This window comes from Astyanax mexicanus, chromosome 4 (assembly GCF_023375975.1).
Source record: "Astyanax mexicanus isolate ESR-SI-001 chromosome 4, AstMex3_surface, whole genome shotgun sequence".
In the NCBI taxonomy this organism is placed as follows: domain Eukaryota; kingdom Metazoa; phylum Chordata; class Actinopteri; order Characiformes; family Acestrorhamphidae; genus Astyanax; species Astyanax mexicanus.
In genome coordinates, this window is record NC_064411.1 from 9790735 (window position 1) to 9814203 (window position 23469).

Consider the following 23469-nt stretch of genomic DNA (forward strand, 5'->3'; position numbering starts at 1 on the left):
CACACGTTTAATGATCTGTTCCAGACTTTACCCTTTAATCTTAGTTTTACTTCCTTTCTAAGAGAACATGACACCCTAAAATTTAGAACATTAACTCAACACTTTGGTCACGTTTTTATGACTAGGCACAAATAAGAGATGACTGTAACAGTATGGATGTTTCTAGAATGTCTGTCCCTCCTAGAAAGTGGTATAAATATGGTTGTAAAGAAAATGAGAGCCAGAACGTGCTCTCATCTTTCTATCCTCTTTGTTTGTCTTGTAAACTGTACAGGTGCTGGTCAACGAATTAGAATAATTTGAAATAGTGCAATCATGAAATTCTTTGAATGCATTTTTTGTGCAGAAAGCAAATCAGGTGTTCACCGCACCTGTCCTACTCGTTAGACTAATCACAGAACTCGTTACCTGGAAAAAAATTTGCTCAGCTGAGCTTTCCAAAAGGCCCATTTAGGCCATTTAACTGTGACACTGTTGTTTTATTGAATTAGAATAATGGAGAAACTGTTTCATTGAATTAGAATAATTTTTATTATAATTACAATCATCACTTTCTCAGTATTTTGTGGCTGCCCCCTTGGCTTGTATGACTGCCTGAAGTCTCCGCGGCATCGATTTGACCAGCTTGTCGCAAGTTTCCGCACTCACAGCTTCCCAGGCAGTGGCGATGTTCTGCTTCAGTTGGTCCAGCGTAGTAGGCTTTCTGTCGCGAATTTTCCGCTTGACGATGGCCCAAAGGTTTTCAATGACATTGAGGTCAGGCGAGTTGGCCGGCCATGCCAAAACTTCAAGCTGTTTTTTAGTGAACCAATCTTTGGTCGACTTTGCCGCATGAGCCGGTGCAAGATCCTGTTGAAATATGAAGTCTTCTTCGCCGAACCGTTCCTCAACAGTCGGAATCAGGAACGTTTCCAGAACATCTTGATATACGGCAGCATTGACAGTCTTCTTGAGGAAGCAGAGTTTCCCCTACACCTCGAGCGGACATGCATCCCCAGACCATAACGCTCTGGGGAAACTTGACGGATCTTTTCACGCACTCGTGGTTGTAGGTTTCGCCACCACGACACCAGACACGAGGACCTTGGTCACCGAAGGAGATGCAGAAGCGTCATTGAAGACCACTTTCTGCCAGTCTTCAGCAGTCCACTCCCCGTGTTCTTTGGCCCACTTCAGCCGTTTCTCCATTTGTTTCTTGTTCAGCATCGGTTTTACTGCTGGAACGCGAGATTTGAAGCCGAGTTCGCGCAGACGACGGTAAGTGGTTGATCTGGAGACGTCAGCGCCGGTCTGCTTGTTCCACAAGTCGGTGAGCTCGGAAGTGGTTGCTGACTGCGATCTTTCTCAGCTGCTTGTTGTCGCGAGCAGAAGTTTTTCGGACGCCGGAACAGTTGGTGCGCTTGCTGCAGTTTTTCTTGAGAGCTTTGCAGACGGAAGACTGGCTGATGCCGAGCTGCTCAGCAATTTTAGTTTGGGTCAAGCCTTGTTGGCGAAGGGCTTGAATTTGAGCCACTATTCCGGTTGAGAGGTCGCGCTGCTTACCCATGATTGATTTTACAACTTAGAAATTCTACTCAACCCTGACTTTATACTGCACAGTGAACACTCTTCACAGAAAACAAAAATTCGAGCATTTATTCTAATTCAATGAAACGGTTTCTCCATTATTCTAATTCAATAAAACAACAGTGTCACAGTTAAATGGCCTAAATGGGCCTTTTGGAAAGCTCAGCTGAGAAACTTTTTTTCCAGGTAACGAGTTCTGTGATTAGTCTAACGAGTAGGACAGGTGCGGTGAACACCTGATTTGCTTTCTGCACAAAAAATGCATTCAAAGAATTTCATGATTGCACTATTTCAAATTATTCTAATTCGTTGACCAGCACCTGTATGTCCTAAGACTGTATGGACATCAAAAAAATTGTGATACTGGAGGGTGCCAAGAAGCAGATATTGATGAAGTGCTTTTATAAAAAGCTTCAGAAATCTGGCAGAATGTTTTCATGCATTCTTACATGTATATAATGCGAAACTAAATTGAAATCTGTTCAGTGTAGTGAGCTCAGCAGTTTAATACCTGGTGCTAATTAAGATGTTAAATTAATTAAATTAGATTAATAATCAATTAATTAGTAACACAAGACATTTCAGGGATGTGTCTTCTTCTACCAGGAACAGTCATTTTCATAACCAAGTTATCCAGAAAACACACTGAAATTACAGGTTTTGTAATATAAAAAGAATTTTATTAAATCACACAGATATGAGTTAATAACCCATTAAAATGTCAAAAATGTAGCCATTAGATATCAAATCACAGTGTATGAAGGTAAATGAGAATGAAAATAAAAACATGTTATAATATCGGTATAGAAAGGAATGACTTGTCAGATTAATGAAAATTATTAAGTGGGGATTTCTAAAGGATGAACTAAGTTATTTTAAGTCTATGAAGCCAGTTCTTATTCACAACCAAGCAACTGAAAAGAAGTTATCTTTACTACAGGGAGATTTATAAAGGATTCAACCAAACCAAAACAATTTGCCAGCTCCGCCTTACTCTGAGATGTTAAAGTGGGCCTGCATTGGTGCCGTCCGTCTGTAGCGTGGTCGTCTGTTTCTTCACCCTGAGAAAGAATCACGTGAGTCTGTCTGCAAGATGGTTTGACTTCCTGGTGTCAGCACGGAGTCCCTTCAGAACCCACGGGAAAATCCCTTCGCTCTCAGCTGGCTTGCTGGTCGCTTCCGGACTGGTGGCTTCTGGGTTGAGCCTGATGGTCTCTACTCAGCTGAAACTTGGTATGCATAATGCGTGGCTTCATAGATCGTAAAACTGATGTAGTTGTCTTAACTAAGAAAGCTAGTATTAATATGCTTAAAGAAGGTTAAATGAGTTGCACTAAGAATGCTAAGCTAACGCTAAACTGAAGCTAAAATGCTAAACTAAACTAAAGGAGCTAAACTTCAAACTCCTCAACTACCACTCAAGGCTGAACTGAACTGATCCATCCGTAATCCTGGACACTCTCCACTTTCATTCTCCACCGCTACTCTGTCTGTCACTCTGACTGAATCTGTTTTAACCTTAAGGCTACCATTGGCTCTGTGGGCTTTGGGAAAGGAGCAACCTACGTGTCTGTGTTTTCATTGGGTTCGGAGCAATTTCTGAGATTTCATATTTTTTTAATTAATAGACCAAACCAAAAGAAAACTTAATCAACCAGTGGATCAAAATACAATATTCAGCATACCAATTCATGAGGATTAATTCAAGGAAAACAATCTTAGAATTGAATCACAATAAATGTAAATTATATGTTTTTCCTTCAAATAGGTTGGTAACATTCAAGATAATCCTGAAATTAGAAACAAAGGATGGTACCTTGTCAAAAAGAAAACAAAGAGTCACTCAACCCAATTAAATAATTGAAAAGATAATACAAACATTGTTAAACCACTAATAACAAAATAAAGCAAAATTATCAAATGCTAGTTAAACCTTGTTGATTCAGACTTGACTGTGTATGAAAATTTTATCAGGACAGCATCTATACCCATATACCAGAAGTGGCATATTATTTAGTAAATATTCTGTAAAATAACTTTTTATTTAGTTAATGTAAATTCTTATTTGTTCTTCTTTGTGAGAAATTCTCTTCGCCTGGCCTGTTGATCAGAATTCATGACGGGTGTGAGAGAGATCAGTTTACACCACAGAATTTCAGCTTACAAGGCTGGGAATGGAATCCAAAGCTTTGAACATTTCTTTTAACTAAATGAGTCTTATTTTCTCAATGCTTTGCAGGAATAACCAAGCATAAACTCTTAAATTGCAGTAACTCTTTGCGGATTGCGTTTCTGTGGATTTTAGAAAGTTGAATTATATAGTATTATAATGGCAGTCGGTCTTCGTCCTGGTGATGGCACTGTTGGTCCACCTCATTTGGGAGACAATCACAGATGGTGACTATTTAAGGTCGTAGAAGTCCAAAGTTTGACGGTTGTCTGAATTACTGTTTGCTGGAGGAATGTCAAAATATTTACAAGGTTTACCCAACTAGCATTTAGGTCTCTTGAGAGGACTGGAGAGATGAAAAAGTAAAATATGTCATTTACAAAGGCTTTTATTCTAATTCCAGTGCATCCTGGATGGGGTTTGCGGTATGTGTGTGTTCAGGTGGGGGAAGTTATTAAATTACATTAGGCCACCAAAAATAGGTAAAGTGGGTGTAGTGGGTGTTCCAGCAACAAAATCATTTAGTTGCAAGAATCCTACTCTACTCCCAACAACTATGACATCTAAATGTTAAAGACTATGTTAATCTAATGCTAATCTAATGTCTGGAGCAAGCTCTGGCAATGCCGTAGTTCAAACTTGAATGACATTCCCTTCTTCAGAACTGAACTCTTACTGTAACTACCCTAAAAACTGAGCTCTGTCTCGCTTCCGGACTGGTGGCTTCTGGGTTGAGCCTGATGGTCTCTACTCAGCTGAAACTTGGTATGCATAATGCGTGGCTTCATAGATCGTAAAACTGATGTAGTTGTCTTAACTAAGAAAGCTAGTATTAATATGCTTAAAGAAGGTTAAATGAGTTGCACTAAGAATGCTAAGCTAACGCTAAACTGAAGCTAAAATGCTAAACTAAACTAAAGGAGCTAAACTTCAAACTCCTCAACTACCACTCAAGGCTGAACTGAACTGATCCATCCGTAATCCTGGACACTCTCCACTTTCATTCTCCACCGCTACTCTGTCTGTCACTCTCTGACTGAATCTGTTTTAACCTTAAGGCTACCATTGGCTCTGTGGGCTTTGGGAAAGGAGCAACCTACGTGTCTGTGTTTTCATTGGGTTCGGAGCAATTTCTGAGATTTCATATTTTTTTAATTAATAGACCAAACCAAAAGAAAACTTAATCAACCAGTGGATCAAAATACAATATTCAGCATACCAATTCATGAGGATTAATTCAAGGAAAACAATCTTAGAATTGAATCACAATAAATGTAAATTATATGTTTTTCCTTCAAATAGGTTGGTAACATTCAAGATAATCCTGAAATTAGAAACAAAGGATGGTACCTTGTCAAAAAGAAAACAAAGAGTCACTCAACCCAATTAAATAATTGAAAAGATAATACAAACATTGTTAAACCACTAATAACAAAATAAAGCAAAATTATCAAATGCTAGTTAAACCTTGTTGATTCAGACTTGACTGTGTATGAAAATTTTATCAGGACAGCATCTATACCCATATACCAGAAGTGGCATATTATTTAGTAAATATTCTGTAAAATAACTTTTTATTTAGTTAATGTAAATTCTTATTTGTTCTTCTTTGTGAGAAATTCTCTTCGCCTGGCCTGTTGATCAGAATTCATGACGGGTGTGAGAGAGATCAGTTTACACCACAGAATTTCAGCTTACAAGGCTGGGAATGGAATCCAAAGCTTTGAACATTTCTTTTAACTAAATGAGTCTTATTTTCTCAATGCTTTGCAGGAATAACCAAGCATAAACTCTTAAATTGCAGTAACTCTTTGCGGATTGCGTTTCTGTGGATTTTAGAAAGTTGAATTATATAGTATTATAATGGCAGTCGGTCTTCGTCCTGGTGATGGCACTGTTGGTCCACCTCATTTGGGAGACAATCACAGATGGTGACTATTTAAGGTCGTAGAAGTCCAAAGTTTGACGGTTGTCTGAATTACTGTTTGCTGGAGGAATGTCAAAATATTTACAAGGTTTACCCAACTAGCATTTAGGTCTCTTGAGAGGACTGGAGAGATGAAAAAGTAAAATATGTCATTTACAAAGGCTTTTATTCTAATTCCAGTGCATCCTGGATGGGGTTTGCGGTATGTGTGTGTTCAGGTGGGGGAAGTTATTAAATTACATTAGGCCACCAAAAATAGGTAAAGTGGGTGTAGTGGGTGTTCCAGCAACAAAATCATTTAGTTGCAAGAATCCTACTCTACTCCCAACAACTATGACATCTAAATGTTAAAGACTATGTTAATCTAATGCTAATCTAATGTCTGGAGCAAGCTCTGGCAATGCCGTAGTTCAAACTTGAATGACATTCCCTTCTTCAGAACTGAACTCTTACTGTAACTACCCTAAAAACTGAGCTCTGTCTCACGAAGAATGTTCTGGAATATCGAACATTCAAGAAAACATAACAGGAAATTCAATAAACATCATCCCTGGATAAGAATAATTTTGCTGAACCTGTAAAATCGATTGTTAAATTCAGTTCATGTTTGTTTCTGGTGAAACGAGTCCCAAGTGATAGAGTAATACATTAGTGTAGGATAAGGTGTTCTGTCTGAAAGATTTAGGATTTGCACTTTTAATTGCCGTGGAACACATTTTGGATAGTTTTCTCTCCTGTGTGAATGCACTTGTGTTTTTGGAGATGATTCTGTTGAGTAAAACTCTTCCCACAGTCTGAGCAGTAATACGGTTTCTCTCCTGTGTGAATGCGCTGGTGTTTTTTGAGATTACTCTGTGTAGAAAAACTCTTCCCACAGTCTGAGCAGTGATACGGTTTCTCTCCTGTGTGAATGCGCTGGTGTATTTTGAGAGTACACTGTTCAGTAAAATTCTTCCCACAGTCTGAGCAGTGATACGGTTTCTCTCCTGTGTGAATGCGCTGGTGATTTTTGAGATGACTCTGTTGATTAAAACTCTTCCCACAGTCTGAGCAGTGATACAGTTTCTCTCCTGTGTGAATGCGCTGGTGATTTTTGAGCTCAAACTTTTGAGTAAAACTCTTCCCACAGTCTGAGCAGTGATAGGGTTTCTCTCCTGTGTGCATGCGCTGGTGTCTTCTGAGATTACTCTTTTCAGTAAAACTCTTCCCACAGTCTGAGCAGTGATACGGTTTCTCTCCTGTGTGAATGCGCTGATGCAGTTTGAGATCACTCTGTTTAGTGAAACTCTTGACAGAGTGCTGATGTTTCTCCATGTTGGGACTTGGTTTCCTCTGTCTGTTAAATGTATCAAACAATTTCTGCGTGTTCTGGAGATTCTTCAGGATGGCTTGTGCTTCACCTCTTTCATAGATTTCAGGAGAAATCCTATAATATTTTAATTTCTGAAAAGAAAAAAAAAGAAATAATTTAGTGTATTAAAATAAAAGCTGGTCAATTGACTGAAGAGAACTACCTAAATCAGTTACACTATATAGAAAATATTGGGACACCTTTATATTACCATAAAAGCTTCTATTATTTTGTCCCATTCTAAATCCATACACATGTGACCCCTGGTACCTTATTTGATGACTTAACAACCTGCTTAATTGAAATGTAATAAGGCACACAGGAACTGACGATCACTCAAGAAAAATAGTGGTTTGTGGAACAATAAACACCACAGAATCTAGAAGAGGACATCCTTAACTTTGTATTCACGTACAACTTTATGTGAAAACATTACATTGTGTGGTCGCTAGCAGCTTGAGAATATGACGTTGCGGTTGTGCTGAAACTAAACGCGTGTTTGTGAGGAGAAGTGAGCAGGAGAATAAAGGACTTTATGGATATTTTATCTGCGGTTCAGTGCTGTATTGTGGATGCTGTGATAGTAAGTGAATTTTCTATAATGTAATCTAATGTTATTTTACATACTAATAATATTTTATAAGGCTATTTTTTGGGGAGGCGTGTTCCCATGTAAACAATGTAAAAAAAAACAGGCTGTTTTCAGTTAAGAGATTTCTGGCAACTGGTTTCATGTAGATGACTGTAAATTTGCATGCAGGTAGTTAAAGTAGTTACTAAAGAATATGAGTGGGTTAGTTGGTCGGTGTGTCTAGAATATTTGGCGCTCTTAAGCATTCTACTTTACACAGTCAGAACAGGCCTGCTAGAGGGCGCTTCTGCAGTAAGAGGTTAAAGCACACGTTGAAGCTATACTGGAAGGCACCAGATAAATATGGTATGATGGACTAGGGCAACCCTGGCTCTATAGTCTATATTTATTTATATTAACTTAATTTCATTTTAGTTTAAACTCTAAAAATTAATTAATGCAGAGCCAATACACTAAAAAAACAGAGGGAAGAAAAACAGTGGCTACTATCAATGGCTGTACCACTCCACTTATTCACTGTGTTAGCTACTGTTTACTACATAAATAAGTAACCAGTCAGATAATACATACCAATTAGTAGTAAATGTGAAGGCCAGAACTCAATCTCCTTCACAGCACCTTCAGCATCAAGGCAAACACTATATAAAAGCATGAACACACAATTAGCTACCTATGTCACATGGAGTAATTAAGTAAAACAAACTTTACCCACCACTCAGCAGCTACACACCCCCAGCTGATTCCTGGTGCTCCCACATTCACTTTGAAATAAAACAGATCTTCTTTTAATAAACTGAAAATTACGAGTAAACTTAAGCTTTTAATAGATACTAATATTTATGCCCAGTACACCACCTAAAGCTAGTAATTAAATCCACTGCAGTTCAAACTACCACAATATAATATTAAAAACACCAAGCCATACCTGCTTAAAATATCTATTCTTCACACACACACACAGTGCCCATTGAAAAATCCACCATGTGTTCCTTTAGTCTCTTCCAGTCAATAAGCACGATAAAACTGTCTTCCAATGAGTTATTTTAAAACAAAGCTTTCCCGACCGGAGCTTGTACCTGCCGCCACGAGACCAAATGCTACTTTGTGCAGGTCCCGCGAGACTACAAGCAGCATGAGGTAACGCTCTGCCAATCGATGGCTGTCAAAATAAAAGTCCTCCCCTCTACACCTAACCTAGAGGAATATTTGGGGCAGCAGCATTAGAAAATATTCATTAAAACCTTCCCCACACCTCTGCCCGCTACACACATTATAATATGAAGTTTAGCACGTTCTGCAGAAGACTGTCAGCAGGCTGCAGCCGCAAAATATATGTAGAATAAACTCTGCTGCTGTCCACTACTGAATACCATGTTGGACTACTACTTTAGTATCTCACTTTATACTGAACTGCACTAATCCATACTATTAATACTGTACTATGTTGGCTCCTTTTTTGTTTACAATAAAGGTGTCTCATTTTATCTTATAAATATCTTTATCTGTAATTTCCTGACTTGCTGTACATCTCTATTCTTCACTTTCTATATTCAAAGTTATAGAAAGCAACCTGGCTGCCAGTGTCACACGATATGATTTGCTTATTATTTACTGTTTTCTTAATAGTGGTCAATTATTAGATTTTAAAATGTAAATTTTCATTTGTTTTTCAATATTTCAGTGAGAATTAGACGTTCTTAATTAAAAGGACGTAAACAGAAAATTACATTAAATTATAAAAGTTTCCACACAAATGAATCAGACAGTAATCCAAATCAATGCTTCACAATACTGATTTTTTTTTTTTTACTATTCCTGATAACAGTTCATTATTTTCCTCCACATTAGCATCAGGCTGACAGTGATTATGCACTCCTGAAGTGAAGACCTTTTTTGTATATGTAGATCAAAATCGTTTAAATATAAAAAAACAAAAATGAAACTCGGTTAAGATTTATGTCAATGGCTTAACTGATTTTTTTACTAAATCAAAATAGCGGACGTGGTGACGTATCTCAGCATCGGGTCAAAACCCAACTTCATCTGCAGAGCCAGAGAGCAGCAGAAGCTCTACACCAGCAGATTCAGAGCAGCAGCTCCGAGACCTGCTGCAGTTTTACAGAAGCTAACGTTACCCACAATTTCATCAACTCTAACTAAATGTTTCTAAAGCCTGTAAACCAGCTATCTGAACAATATGTATCTTGTTTTAGTCATTTTACGTTAGCTCAGCCTAGCTAATGAATTAACATTTTACCTGAAATTTCAATTCCACCTTAAATATGATCACTTCTTATTGGTTGACTTGGAAGTGTAGCTACACATTTAGTAAATAAAAGACTGTAGATTTGAAAAGTGGTATGACTATTTAAACCCATGAAGTGTATTTCAGCATTTCACATAGAGACGGGCGATATGACCTAATACAAAATATTTTTTTTTTACCTACTAAAAATCAAACTACAAACGGTTCAAAACTTTATTTACCTTTATTCTGATTTCACTTAAATTTCTCTTTTGGAGTTCAAGTGCATCTGGATGGCAAATATATATACATATATATATATATATATAAATTGGGAACACTTAAACACAATATAACTCCAAGTAAATCAAACTTCTGTGAAATTCAACTGTCCGCACTGATTGACAACAATCAATTTGAATTTACAAAACATACTCAGCAAAGGAGTCGTTCTGCAGGTGGGGACCAAAGACCACTTCATCATATTTCACCCCTATTGAGCAGGAAATATTAATGTCTGCGTATGCAGAGTATAAAATCATATTCAGACATAAAAGCAATTCAGCAGCAGCAAAGCAAATGAGTCAGCTTGGGCAAAAATAGCTGACATAGTCAATGTGTGAGTTAAAATAAAAATTAAAAACTCAAAACAATACACTTAGTGAAAAGACATTGAAAAATATTTTAATTGTTGTTTAATTTAATTGTTAAGTTATTATTATTTAAACATTTTTATTTGTCTTGATTTGTACCCTTTTCTTTTTTTTATTAACCTAGGTGTAATCCAAGTGGGATTAAACGCACATGGCAGCAAGTGAAGATGAAATATAAAAAACATAGTCCACAGTGGTATGACTTGTACACAACTACCTAATGTTTTTACTTTTATCAAGCTTAGTTTGCCCTACAGTTGATTATGGTTTTGTAGCTAATAGGAAAAAGGCTGAGGTAAGAGGGGGGGGGGGGGGGGGGTTCTGGAATACCCCCCTGGAGACAGGCCAGTACACAAGGAGACGTGGAGGAGTCCACAAGAGGGCAACAACCCAGCAGCAGCAGCATCGCTACCTCCTCCTTTGTGCAAGGAACAGAAGGAGACAGTGGAGAATGTTCTCTCTAGCTTTAATTTGCGCTGTCTGTCTCTCGCTTTCATTCACGCTGTCTCTCGACCGACACTTTTCTGTTTTTATGTTCTAGAAATATGTTTTTTTTTTATTAATATCCTGACATTCTGGATCATTGACTTCTGTTACAAATCTGACAAAATTACTGTATTATTAAATATCTCAGTTATGGGTGTGCCATATATCATATAAAATAATACAATTAAATATTAATTTTGTTGCAGTGGTGTATTGTCTTGAAATATATTTATTTATTTTAGTGTTTTGTCATATTGGCAAGAGCATCGCTATGGTGAAAATACTAAGTACTTAGTTAATAGGCTTAACTGGTAACTTTAGCTAGGTAGCTAGATATTGTTAGCTACTGGTTTAAAAAAAATCTGGTAACTTAGGCTAACTAGCTAACGTTAAAAAATGCTTGAACTTTAGCTTGATAACATTAGATACCGATTAAAAAAACATTTGTACCTTTACCTAGCTAGCTAACATTAGCTACCCGGCCTCACAAAGCTGAAATCAGGTTCTTGTTTGAATTGTTTGTAATGTCTATATTAAGCTAGTGTTGCTGAGAAATACAGTTTAGCGCTGGTACATTATGATACTATTCTGATCCAGAACACAATTATTTAATACAAGTAGAATTATAAAGAAAAATATATATTTATTTTAGCCACTGACAGCATGATTTATACTAGGAGAATAAACAAAATCAGTGGATTTTAGAGGTTTGACTGTAGAGTTGCTGGGTAAAACAGTAAAATACATATAACACTTTTAATAAGTGTACATCAATTAACTGTGCATCCTGCATTACATGTGATGAAACAATATGTACTTTTCTTACTTTATTTTTACTGGAGTGGCTTTTGCAGTTAAGACCGAGCTGAATAAATAAATACAAATATTTCTTATTAAATAATAATATTCATAATAATAGGATTAGCTGATATACTGCTGAGTAAATAAATAAAAAACTCTCAAATAATAATAATAATAGCAGTATTTTTAACTTAAAACATGTTTTTAACCACTATTTATTCATAAAACACGGAGCTCAGCACCTACCCGCAGCACAGAAACACACAGACCGCTGCTGAGGTACGGTGGCTCAGAAAGACCAAACGTAGCGTAACTGCAGTTCACCACTAAACAGCAGGGGCCGCCAAAACTTCATTTAACAGCATTAAAGTGCCTCATTTTATAAAGTTAATCTAAAACAAAGGTATTTTATTACTCTGTTACACTTACAACAAACGTAAAATCGGTCCTGGTTCTGATCTGCTATCAGTCCGAACCCAGAAGTAGATCCATGCTGAGACTGGACCAATGTGCGTTTTGAGACCCTGATTTTATGACGGATCCAGATCAGATTTAACCCACATTTATCTCAGATTTAGTTCAGATTTATCTCAGATTTAGTTCAGATTAAACTCAGGTGTGTGTTAGTGATGTGGGGGAGGGAGGGCAGGAGTGTGAGGCTCCATTATCCTGTGTATGATCTGTAAAGCCCCCCCCCATCCCCAGCTCCACGACCCCCTACTCAAACCCCCCTCCTGTGTCTGTGGGTCAGAGTCAGACTGCTGAGCAGAGCTAGGAGAAGATCCAGTGCTGGTGGTGTAAATGCTGCACATGCTGAAGGTGCTGAAGGTGGTGTTGGTGTAGGAGTGAATGTAGAACAGCGTGATGAAGAGACAGAGACAGAGAGAGAGAGAGAGAGAGAGAGAGAGAGAGAGAGAGAAACTTCTCCATACCTTCTGTAGTTGAGCTGATTCTGCTCTTCCTCCTCAGGCGCTGCGGGAGGAACAGATCCGTGACTTTCCCGTCAAAATAAAAGTCCCCTTGTAAAAATATAAAATTTAAAAAGAAGTGATTTTAGCGAGGAGAAGGTCAGGTAAGAGGTGGAATTTCACTAGTGTTTTTTTTAAATAACATTGATTTGCTAATTTACCAGAAAACTTGCTATTTTACTGCAATAATAAACAATAAAAAAAATTAGCAAATGAAAGTAAAAACAAATCCCACTTAAAACCATTACTGTGGATTATAGTTTCCTGCTGGCCCTTAACTGATACTTTCAGTCATCATAATAACAATAATAATAATAATAATAATAATAATAATAATAATAATAATAACACTGCAATAAAGATAAGTAATATGAATACAGAACAATACAGAAGAAAAGAAACATTATGACATCACTCTTTGAGCAACTTTACATTGTTAATAAAATACACAATTTAACAACCAGCATCATATATTACAGACAAACTTCTAAATGCCACCGATTTTTACTATTCGCCTAGAATAAAACATGCTGTCAGTAGCCCAAAGAAATTTTTTCTTTTCTTTTATTAAAGAGTTGTGTCCTGATTCAGAATATATTAATAAAGTGCCAGCACAAAACTGTCTTTTCAACCAACACTAGTTTTAGAACAATTTCTTACCTTTTCTTTTATTATCTATATTATTTAATGTGTTTCAGTTTCAAAAAGCTTTTAGTTGATTTTACGCTTTTTATTTTCTCAAACTAGTTTATAGTATTTTATTTACAAACTCAAAACTGATTTTTATAAATGTTTAATGGTGCGGTTATTTTGACAGAAAATCTTTTTGGATTCTGGGCAAGCGTTGCTAGAATCACAAAGGTCCTCTCCATGAAGCTCAGCCTCATCCGGGTTATGGAGAGCCCCGCCCACTCCTAAAACTCTCATTTAAAACACTGTATAACTACTTCTCTGGGGTTTTCCTATAATTTTACAAAGTATAACAAAGTATTTCACTGAAATAGAAATAAAAACGTACCCCTATATTTCAATGTTCTACATCTAATCTATTATTAATTAGATTTACTAGCATTACTGCTACTGATATTGGAGTTACACACAGAGCTCATTTAAATGATTAAAACTGCAGTTTATAAGATTTAACAATTATCTCTGTGGTGCTGAAACAGTTATGGTTGTTCTGTTTTTTTTCTATATAGTTGTACAATTTATATTCTATAAAGTATCAAACATTTATACAAATACAAATCCAGTACAAACATTTGATCTAAAATTCATTTAAAATATTATGGTTACATTTTCCTTACATTTACCTTCTTGATGTCCTGCAGATTCTTGAAAAGGAGATCAGACTGCAGCAGATCTTGTTTGTTGCTCACCTTGTCTAAAGTCTTACTATTTATGTATTCTGAAAGCTTTCCATAAATTGAGGTCATTCACAGCTCCTCCCTGTAAAATCACTCTCTGACATCACAATGGACCATCCTGATTTCTGTATAGAAGGGTACTTCACACTAGTAAAAGCGTTTGAATTCATATGCAAATATCAGTTTCAAACTAATTAATTGTAAAATAAATAAGATTTGTTAAAGAGTTTATTTGTTTATAGAATTATAAAAACTTTTTTCAGCTTTTATAATATGAGTCAAGAAAGCATTCTCATTCTACTACAAAATATGAGACTATTTGGGCCAGATTAAATCTGGTTCTGTGTAGAAATATAAGACAAACACCTCTGGTTGCTTGAGTCACTTAAAACTACCCCAACAAATAGCACTTACCAAATTTTACTCAAAGGTCAGAACTATTGTTAAAGTAGAAATTGTGACATTTCTTTTCAACACTTTCTTCAATACAAATATCCATTAGAACTAAGAAATCTTCAGGATTCTTTCAATATGTAAGAGTGCTTTACACCAAGAAACCCTATGTTAACAAATGATTCTTAATATGCTTAGTTATATTGGTATATAATATAATAAAATCATCTAGTCCATATTTAATTTAAAATTAAATAATAAACTTTGATTACTAAAAAAATTGAACCAGATAAGGTGAGCTTTCACTTAATTGATCAATAGTACCATTTTGACTACCCCAAATAGAAGCAGTTACTCCTTGTATTAAATAATCAATGCTTTACTTCACTTTGTGATAGTCACCATGGATATTCAAACAATTTTGTACTGACAAAATTTACCATGTAAGTTAACACTGTTCAAAAAAATTAAAACATTTATACAACCTTTTTAACACTGTATGTAATAAATGCCAAAGTTGTACCAGATGGTAAACTTCAAGTGATGGCCCAACTTGTTTTTACCATCCTATTAACAAATAAACTCTTAAACAAAACCTTCTTTATTTTACAATTAATTAGTTTAAAACTGATATTTGAATATGAATTTCTAAATGTTTTTACAAGTGTGAAGTACCCTTCTATACAGAAATCAGGAAGGTCCATTGTGATGTCAGAGAGTGATTTTACAGGAAGGAGCTGCGAATGACCTCAATTTATGGAAAGCTTTCAGAATACATAAATAGTAGGACTTTAGACAAGGTGAGCAACAAACAAGATCTGCTGCAGTAAGATCTCCTTTTCAAGAATCTGCAGGACATCAAGAAGGTAAATGCAAAAAAAATTTAAATGAAAAATTTTAAATGAAATTTAAATGAGATTTAAAAAGTGGAATCAATTTCACAATTAATACAACGACACTGACCTTTCCATAATAATTAGTGCTATTTGTTGAAGTTGTACAGGAGCAATCAGAGAATCTCTATAGAGGAAAAAACTCTCTGAATCTCAAGCCTCTCAACAGAGTCTGAAATGTATAAAAACATATAAACATTTTTTATTCTATAAAGTATCAAACATTTATAAATTATTACTTTTAGCAGAATAACAATTTATAAATGTTTGATACTTTTTAGAATAAAACATTTAATCATTTCCTCAAAACAGAACAACTATAACTATTTTGTCATCGCAGAGATAATTATTAAAGCTTTTAAACTGCAGCTCTGTGTGTAACTCCAGCATCAGTAGCAGTAATGCGAGTAAATCTACTGAATAAAAACATTAGTTTTAGAAAATGGAAATATAGAGGTACGTTTTCTTTCCTATTTTAGTGAAATACTTTGTTCTATGTTGTAAAATTAAAGGAAAACTCCAGAGAATAGTTATACAGTGTTTTAAATTAGAGTTTTAGCTGTTTAGCTCCATTCAGCTCCATGCATTGAGGACTCCCTCGCGGGCTCTCTCTAGCGGTGGTGGGTATAATGTGATATAGCGGGGGAGGGGGCGGGGCTCTACATAACCCGGATGAGGCTGAGCTGGGGGGTCTGTAGCTGGAGCGCCGGAGTAAGAGCAGGATCAGCTGAACTACAGAAGGTATGGAGAAGTTTCTCTTTTTCTCTCTTGTTGGAGGTTGGTTGATGTGTTGTAACAGTAAAAAGGTCATTATTTTTCTGTGATTCTATTTTGAACTACAATTCCCTGCATCAACAAGAGAACTGCGTGTTTTTATTTATTAATTGTCCCTCCGCGCCTCCCGTAGCTCCAGAGGAGCTTGAATGCAGCGCAGGAGGTAAACAGAGCTGAGGAGCTCCGTGAAAAAGTGCAGTTTTAAGCAAATATAAGTATTTTTGAGAAAAGATACTGGGAAAATGAGCTCTTATATCAGTTCTAGTCACTCTTCTGTGCATTTTTAGCGGGTATTGAAGCATATTTTGCCTAATAATTAATTATTTCTGCCCCGGTCGGTTTATCAGCTCTGAGGTACAGCCGTTTCAGCACCAAAACACTACATGTGACTGAGCCTGAAAATGTGTGTTCATGTGCTGTATTTACTTCTGTTTCATATTTTATAGTTAAAAGGATACAGTAACTGTATAGAGATAGCCCGACTCTCCAAGCCCCGGTGAACAGTGCTGCTAATGCTGCAGGTTAGCTAGTTATAACCAATAAATTAAAGCTAGGTTAGCTAGTTATTACTAATAAATTAAAGCTAGGTTAGCTAGTTATAACCAATAAATTAAAGCTAGGTTACCTAGTTATAACTAATAAAGTAAAGCTAGGTTAACTAGTTATAACTTGTAAATTAAAGCTAGGTTACCTAGTTATAACTAATAAAGTAAAGCTAGGTTAACTAGTTATAACGTGTAAATTAAAGCTAGGTTACCTAGTTATAACTAATAAAGTAAAGCTAGGTTAACTAGTTATAACTTGTAAATTAAAGCTAGGTTAACTAGTTATAACTTGTAAATTAAAGCTAGGTTAACTAGTTATAACTTGTAAATTAAAGCTAGGTTACCTAGTTATAACTTATAAATTAAAGCTAGGTTACCTAGTTATAACTAATAAATTAAAGCTAGGTTACCTAGTTATAACTTATAAATTAAATCTAGGTTACCTAGTTATAACTTATAATTTAAAGCTAGGTTAACTAGTTATAAATTATTAATTTAAGCTAGATTAGCTAGTTATTACTTATCAAAAGTGCTGCTAATGCTTTATAATTTTTTTAAAGAACTAATGTTTCCAGAATTATATATTTATATAGTTACATAATGTTCACCAGGCTTTTTAGAGTTGGGTTAGCAGCACTGGTCACCGGGCTTGGAAAGTCGGGCTAGCCCCAGCTAGCTAGCATTAGCGAGCTAAGCTAATGATGGCTAAAACCTTAACACTCGATATTAGTGATGTACCCCTCTATACAGTTGCTGTATCCTTTTAACAAAACTGCTCTTGTTAATAAACATCCCTCTTCAACCCTTTTTTTCTAGATCGTTCGTGGTTAAATGTGGTAAGAGCTGAAGATATGTGCTCCACACCATTGTTGAGTGTGGACTTACTTCTACCTCCTCCCATCACAGGCTCACTTTCAATTAGAAATGGCAGCCACGTGAAAAGAGCCTATAGGCCTTTTTAGTTGTGCCATTTTGAAGTCGTGACATTGTTTATTTCCATATTTGGGGTTCCATGTCTGAACTGTTTTTGTAAATGGCAAAAATGAACGGGCTTTCCAAAAACTCACCTCTATCACATTTTGTGCTAAATTCACGTTTAGGATTCTGCACGTTTAAATCTGTGCACATTTTCCTTCTGAACATCAATGGATCCTCTGAATTACGAGATCGTTTAAGCGTCGTAATTAGAATAATGCTAGAGTTTAGCTAATGCTACAGCGCACTGAACTGACCTCACAGCACAGCAGCACAGAATGTGAGGGGACTATCAGAGATATGACACTGGCTGTACGGTCAGATCACGATTTGGATTATTCTTCTTGTTCACAGAGGATCATTCAAAGTATCTAAATATCTTCAAATCAAATCAAAGTATTCAAACAGGTGAAAACTCTCTCAGTCTGGTGATGTTGAGCAGTGTAGTCTGTGTTATGCTGTCCGTACAACTACATGACTACAGTACTTTTAACAGACTAAAGTCTGACTCTTCCCATCTGAAGACAAATCAGACTTTTTACACAAATACTTTTTTTTTCTCACAGGCTTTTTACACACAGGCTTTTTACTTTGTTCTGAAGAGGGAGAACATAACATGATCTCATTTGTAGAAAGTAAAAACATGAGAGAGGGTTCACTGCTTTTAATATTACATGCTCAGAAAAAAGAAAAACACTATATGTGAAATGTTAAAGTTATTATTCACTAAACGTATAGCTACATTTCCACAACAACTGATAAGAAGTGATGATATTTAAGGTGGAATGGAAACTTCAGGGAAAATGTTAATTCATAAGCTAGAGTGAGCTAATGGACAATGACTAAAAACAAGATACATTTTGTTCAGATAGCTGGTTGATAAAATTGTGGGTAACATTAGCTTCTGTAAAACTGCAGCAGGTCTTGGAGCTGCTGCTCTGAATCTGCTGGTGTAGAGCTTATGCTGCTCTCTGGCTCTGCTGATGAAGTTGGGCTTTAAACCGATGCTGTGATATGCCACCGTGTCCACTATATTGACTTAGTAAACAAATCAGTTAAGCCATTGATGTGGAGCTGTTTCTCTGGGTAAAAATCACAATAACATTTACATTTCTCACCAAATTTTCATTTGTGTTTTTTATATTTAAAGGATTTTGATCTACATATACCAAAAAAAAAAAAAAAAAAAACATGTCTTGAACTCAGGAGTGCCCATCACTGTTAGCCTGAACCTAATGTGGTGGAAAATAATGAACTGTTATCAGGAGTTGTAAAAAAAAAAAATCAGGTTTGGTTAATATGTATGGGATCTTTTATAAATTAGTGTAAAGGAAAAGGCTTTGGACAGCATTGGTCACGTGATCAATGTAGAACGAATCAAGCATCGGCACTGTGATTCAATGTAATGCGTGTTGTTTTTTCGGCACATGTGTTACGACCTGGTCTAGGTCAGCCCGTAACATAGAAAAAAGAGGCCACCATGCCCTCCTGGTTCCCCAACCACACATACTCCTGTTACTCAAAATGTTTAGTTTATTTAACAAATTGTAAAGAATACAAGGCTTAGGTCAAAGGGGAGGCAACAATTAGGGATGAAATAAAAAATAATAAACAAAACAAAACTAATTTAAAGATTGAGAAAACTAACTTACCTAACGAAGAAAAGAAAATGAAATACAAATCTCTAACCTAACTCCCTAATTAAACAAACCAAGAGAAAGCGTAGAAAAATAAACTCTTTCTCCCACTGGGAGAACTTGTAAGAATAAGCTTATTTTCTCCCCACAGAGAGACCAGACCAAAGAACCAAAGAACATGATTTTACCATCAGCTTAGTTCTAACACTTTAACCGGCTACAAACTTTGCATAGACCATGCAGCAGGGAACCAGGAACACACAGGAGCCATGTTGGAAGCCAAGCACCACCCTCGCACTTCCTGTTCCTGTTCCCTTTTATGGTTGGTTCCCCCTCGTGGTGACCAACCAGTTTGGTTAAATGACATCACGCAGTAACCTGCAGTAGGAAGGCACACTCAAACAGAAAGAAAAAAAACAATAATCAGCAATTATGACCTATAGGGTTGTAACACATGCCTCAAAGCTTAAGATTTAGGGGTAACATCACTATTTATTTCTTTATTTATTTCTTTAAGTTCTCAGTTTCTAGTGAGACCAGAACAGAATCAAGACTGTCTGAACAGTGGGCAGTCCTTATAAAGGCACTAAACAGGTGGCTAGAGGACCACCAGCACCCCCCCTTTTATGGTAATATGAAGATGTCCCAATAGTTTTGTCTGTATAGTGTAACTGATTTAGGCAGTTCTCTTCAGTTTATTGACCTGCTTTTTATTATTCAATGGCATTTTTCTTTGTGTTTTTCAGAAATGAAAATGTTCTCCTAAAATTCATCACCAACAAACAGGATATTTATCAAAGAGCAGTGTTAAACTGCTGAAAGAGGTGAAGCACAAGCTGTCCTGAAGAATCTCCAGAACACGCAGAAATTGTTTGATACATTTAACAGACAAATAAAGCCAAGTCCTGACATGGAGAAACATCAAAACTCTGTCAAGAGTTTTACTAAACAGAGTACTCTCAAAAATCACCAGCGCATTCACACAGGAGAGAAACCGTATCACTGCTCAGACTGTGGAAAGAGTTTTACTCAACAGAGTCATTTCAAAACACACCAGCACATTCACACAGGAGAGAAACTGTATCACTGCTCAGACTGTGGAAAGAGATTTACTCAACAGAGTAATCTAAAAAAACACCAACGCATTCACACAGGAGAGAAACCATATCACTGCTCAGACTGTGGGAAGAGTTTTAATCAAGGCAGTCATCTCCAAATACACCAGCGCATTCACACAGGAGAAAAAACATATCACTGCTCAGACTGTGGGAAGAGATTTATTGAACAGAGTACTCTCAAACGACACCAGCGCATTCACACAGGAGAGAAACCGTATTACTGCACAGACTGTGGGAAGAGTTTTAATAGACTGGGGACTCTAAAACTGCATCAGCGCATTCACACAGGAGAGAAACCGTATCACTGCTCCGAGTGTGGTATGAGTTTTACTCAACAGAGTAATCTCAAAAAACACCAGCGCATTCACACAGGAGAGAAACCGTATTACTGCTCAGACTGTGGTATGAGTTTTACTCAACAGATTCAACTAAAACTGCATCAGCGCATTCACACAGGAGAGAAACCGTATTACTGCTCAGACTGTGGGAAAAGTTTTAATCAACAGAGTACTTTCCAAATACATCAGCGTATTCACACAGGAGAGAAACCGTATTACTGCTCAGACTGTGGGAGGAATTTTAATCATCAGAGTAATCTCAAAAACCACCAGCGCATTCACACAGGAGAGAAACCGCATCATTGCTCAGACTGTGGGAAGAGTTTTACTACACAGAGTAAACTCAAAAATCACCAGCGCATTCACACAGGAGAGAAACCGTATTACTGCTCAGACTGTGGGAAGAGTTTTACTACACAGAGTAAACTCAAAAATCACCAGCGCATTCACACAGGAGAAAAACCGTATCACTGCTCAGACTGTGGGAAGAGTTTTAATCAACAGAGTCATTTCAAAACACACCAGCGCATTCACACAGGAGAGAAACCGTATCACTGCTCAGACTGTGGGAAGAGTTTCACTACACAGAGTAATCTCAAACGACACCAGCGAATTCACACAGGAGAGAAAACTATGGCACATTTGTCCCACAGCAATTAAAAGTGCAAATCGTAAATCTTTCAGACAGAACACCTTATCCTACACAAATGTTTCACTCTGTCACTTGGGACATGTCCACCAAAAACAAACATGAACTAAATTTAATCATGGATTTTACAGGTTCAGCAAAATGAATCTTATCCAGGGATGATGTTTATTGAATTCCATGTTGTGTTTTCTCGTATGTTTAATATTCCAGGACATTCTTTGTGAGACAGAGTTCAGTTCTGAAGAAGGAGAGGTATTTTGGGTTTGAGTGATGGACACTGAGAGCTCCCAAAAGTGAGACCCAGAGCCACAGAGAGACGACACTGTGCCGGGTACTGCCGTGTTGACTGGAGGAGCATCCAGACCCCGCAGAGAGGCCAACAAAATCCTTTCCAGAGGTTAAATAAAACGGTCAGCCGTAGTTCCCATACTGAAATCAACCCCCTCCAGGCTTGTGTAGCGCAGTGAGGTTGTGGGCTCATTCACTCCCTCTGATGGTGTTCTCATTTGTCTATGGTTCACTCCGATTAAAAATCTGTTACCATAGAAGGATATAGATGGATATTTGGTTGTTGTATTACTCAAGTTTTATACTCGCTTATCTTTTTCTTATTGAATATTATATCTTGCTTAAGGTTTTTTAATCTACAAATTTACTAAGAATATCCAAATCAAGTAGTTTTTTAATTGTTTTTATCTACTACAAACTATTATCTTTGTATTGCTTCACCTCTATATTTACTCATCTGTGTGTTTTAATAAACGGCTTTTATATTGCAGATCTGTAATCTCATTGTGTTTTCTCAACATATGTTTGACATGAAACCTATTGGCCTGAAATTGTCTTATGTTGTTATTTGTTAAATACTCAAAGGCACCCAACGGAGAAATCCAGTGTGAAATGCATTTGTGTTGAAGTGAAACATAATAGTCACTTTCAGATTGAAATTCAGAGATATATTTTTTAATGGTTCAGGCTTAAAAGGGTTAAATATACAATTACTTCCAAAGGTAGAGTAACATGTGTTTAACTTGTATTCATATGTTTATAACGTTTTTTTATTGTGAATGCTTGTGGGTTGTGTTGTTTCATTTTTTTGAAAAGCATAGTCATTCACCAACTACACTTAATTACCAAATTCTACATTTGAGATATTGACCATTATTATTAGTAGCTAGCCTTGCTAAATATCCAAACACAGCATTTGCAATTTTACTGACCAAATGAATGAAAAGATGGCGGTGAAAAAAAGATGAATGAAAAGATGGCGGCGAGCAGTAGTGCAGCGGCCTCTCACGCTCCTAGCGAACACCCTATTTTGAGCTGTTTTTATGCCGGTTCTGAACCCAACTTCACGTGCCCCACGCGTGAGAGTTATAGCAGAACTGAACTTTTGAGGATTAAGGACAGTTTGGTCAGTAAAACAGCAATTATGGACAATAATACATGAGCTTCACTGGAAAGACTACAGCTCCTCCGCGCTCTCTGACCACTCAGAGACTCATGTCTATCATGCTGGTCCCCACATACCATCCCCCGCTGCGACGCTCCAAACCCACACAAAAGACCATTACTGTGTGGCCCAGTGACGGAGACGCTGTGCTGCAGGACTGCTTCGACTGCACAGACTAGAGTTTATCTCCTCTAGAGACAGGTTGTAGGTTCTGCACCAGTCTATCAGCCACTGCACCTCCTCTCTGAATGTCTGACTCGTCGTTCTTGCTGACGAGGCCAACTACAGTTGTGTCATCAGCGAACTTGACGATGTGGTTCGAGCTGTAGTATGCAGTACAGTCATGAGTCAGCAGAGTGAACAGCAGTGGGCTAAGCACACAGCCCTGGGGGGCGCAGGTGCTGTTTCCAATCCTGACTGATTGTGGTTTCTCAGTCAGGAAGTCCAAAACCCATTTACAGAGAGAGGAGCTCAGGCCCAGCAAGCTCAGTTTTCCGATCAGGTGCTGAGGGATTGTGGTGTTGAATGCTGAACTGAAGACGATGAACAGCAATCGAACATAGCAGTC

The 23469-nt window shown here is 37.0% G+C and overlaps 6 protein-coding genes across 15 annotated transcripts in view; 2 read left to right on the top strand and 4 right to left on the bottom strand.

Moving 5' to 3' along the window:
* LOC111190406 (zinc finger protein 484-like) overlaps window positions 1-22226 on the top strand; it is a 263398-nt gene extending 241172 nt beyond the window's left edge. For 3 of the 4 annotated variants that reach the window (XM_049477627.1, XM_049477626.1, XM_049477623.1), the window contains exon 2: window positions 20090-22226. In XM_049477627.1, the coding sequence (XP_049333584.1) occupies window positions 20254-21459 (1206 nt within the window). In that variant the 5' untranslated portion in view covers window positions 20090-20253 and the 3' untranslated portion in view covers window positions 21460-22226. Of the gene's footprint in view, window positions 1-16094; window positions 16154-20089 lie in introns of those variants that run through there. The other variant, XM_049477624.1, reaches the window with a different exon arrangement.
* The window catches only part of LOC111188756 (zinc finger protein 665-like), a 427711-nt gene that overhangs the window by 391395 nt on the left and 12847 nt on the right, over window positions 1-23469 (bottom strand). The gene's annotated exons all lie outside the window — the stretch shown is intronic.
* The window catches only part of LOC125801409 (zinc finger protein 239-like), a 285147-nt gene that overhangs the window by 164652 nt on the left and 97026 nt on the right, over window positions 1-23469 (top strand). The window contains exon 3 of one of the 2 annotated variants that reach the window (XR_007438689.1): window positions 21580-22226. The exons of the other annotated variant lie outside the window; for it this stretch is intronic. The gene's annotated coding sequence lies outside the window, so the exon portion shown is untranslated. Of the gene's footprint in view, window positions 1-21579; window positions 22227-23469 lie in introns of those variants that run through there. 2 annotated transcript variants of the gene reach the window in all.
* Window positions 1-23469, bottom strand: part of LOC125801366 (zinc finger protein 501-like) — an 84430-nt gene that overhangs the window by 48186 nt on the left and 12775 nt on the right. The window lies entirely within an intron of this gene.
* LOC125801273 (zinc finger protein 239-like) overlaps window positions 1-23469 on the bottom strand; it is a 256548-nt gene that overhangs the window by 28597 nt on the left and 204482 nt on the right. The gene's annotated exons all lie outside the window — the stretch shown is intronic.
* The window catches only part of LOC125801434 (zinc finger protein 239-like), a 223537-nt gene continuing 204515 nt past the window's right edge, over window positions 4448-23469 (bottom strand). For 2 of the 5 annotated variants that reach the window (XM_049478172.1, XM_049478175.1), the window contains exon 2: window positions 4448-7106. In XM_049478172.1, coding sequence (XP_049334129.1) covers window positions 6360-6977 — 618 coding nt within the window. In that variant the 5' untranslated portion in view covers window positions 6978-7106 and the 3' untranslated portion in view covers window positions 4448-6359. Of the gene's footprint in view, window positions 7107-8176; window positions 8245-8318; window positions 8483-12037; window positions 12418-12723; window positions 12800-23469 lie in introns of those variants that run through there. The other 3 variants (XM_049478173.1, XM_049478174.1, XM_049478171.1) reach the window with 3 other exon arrangements.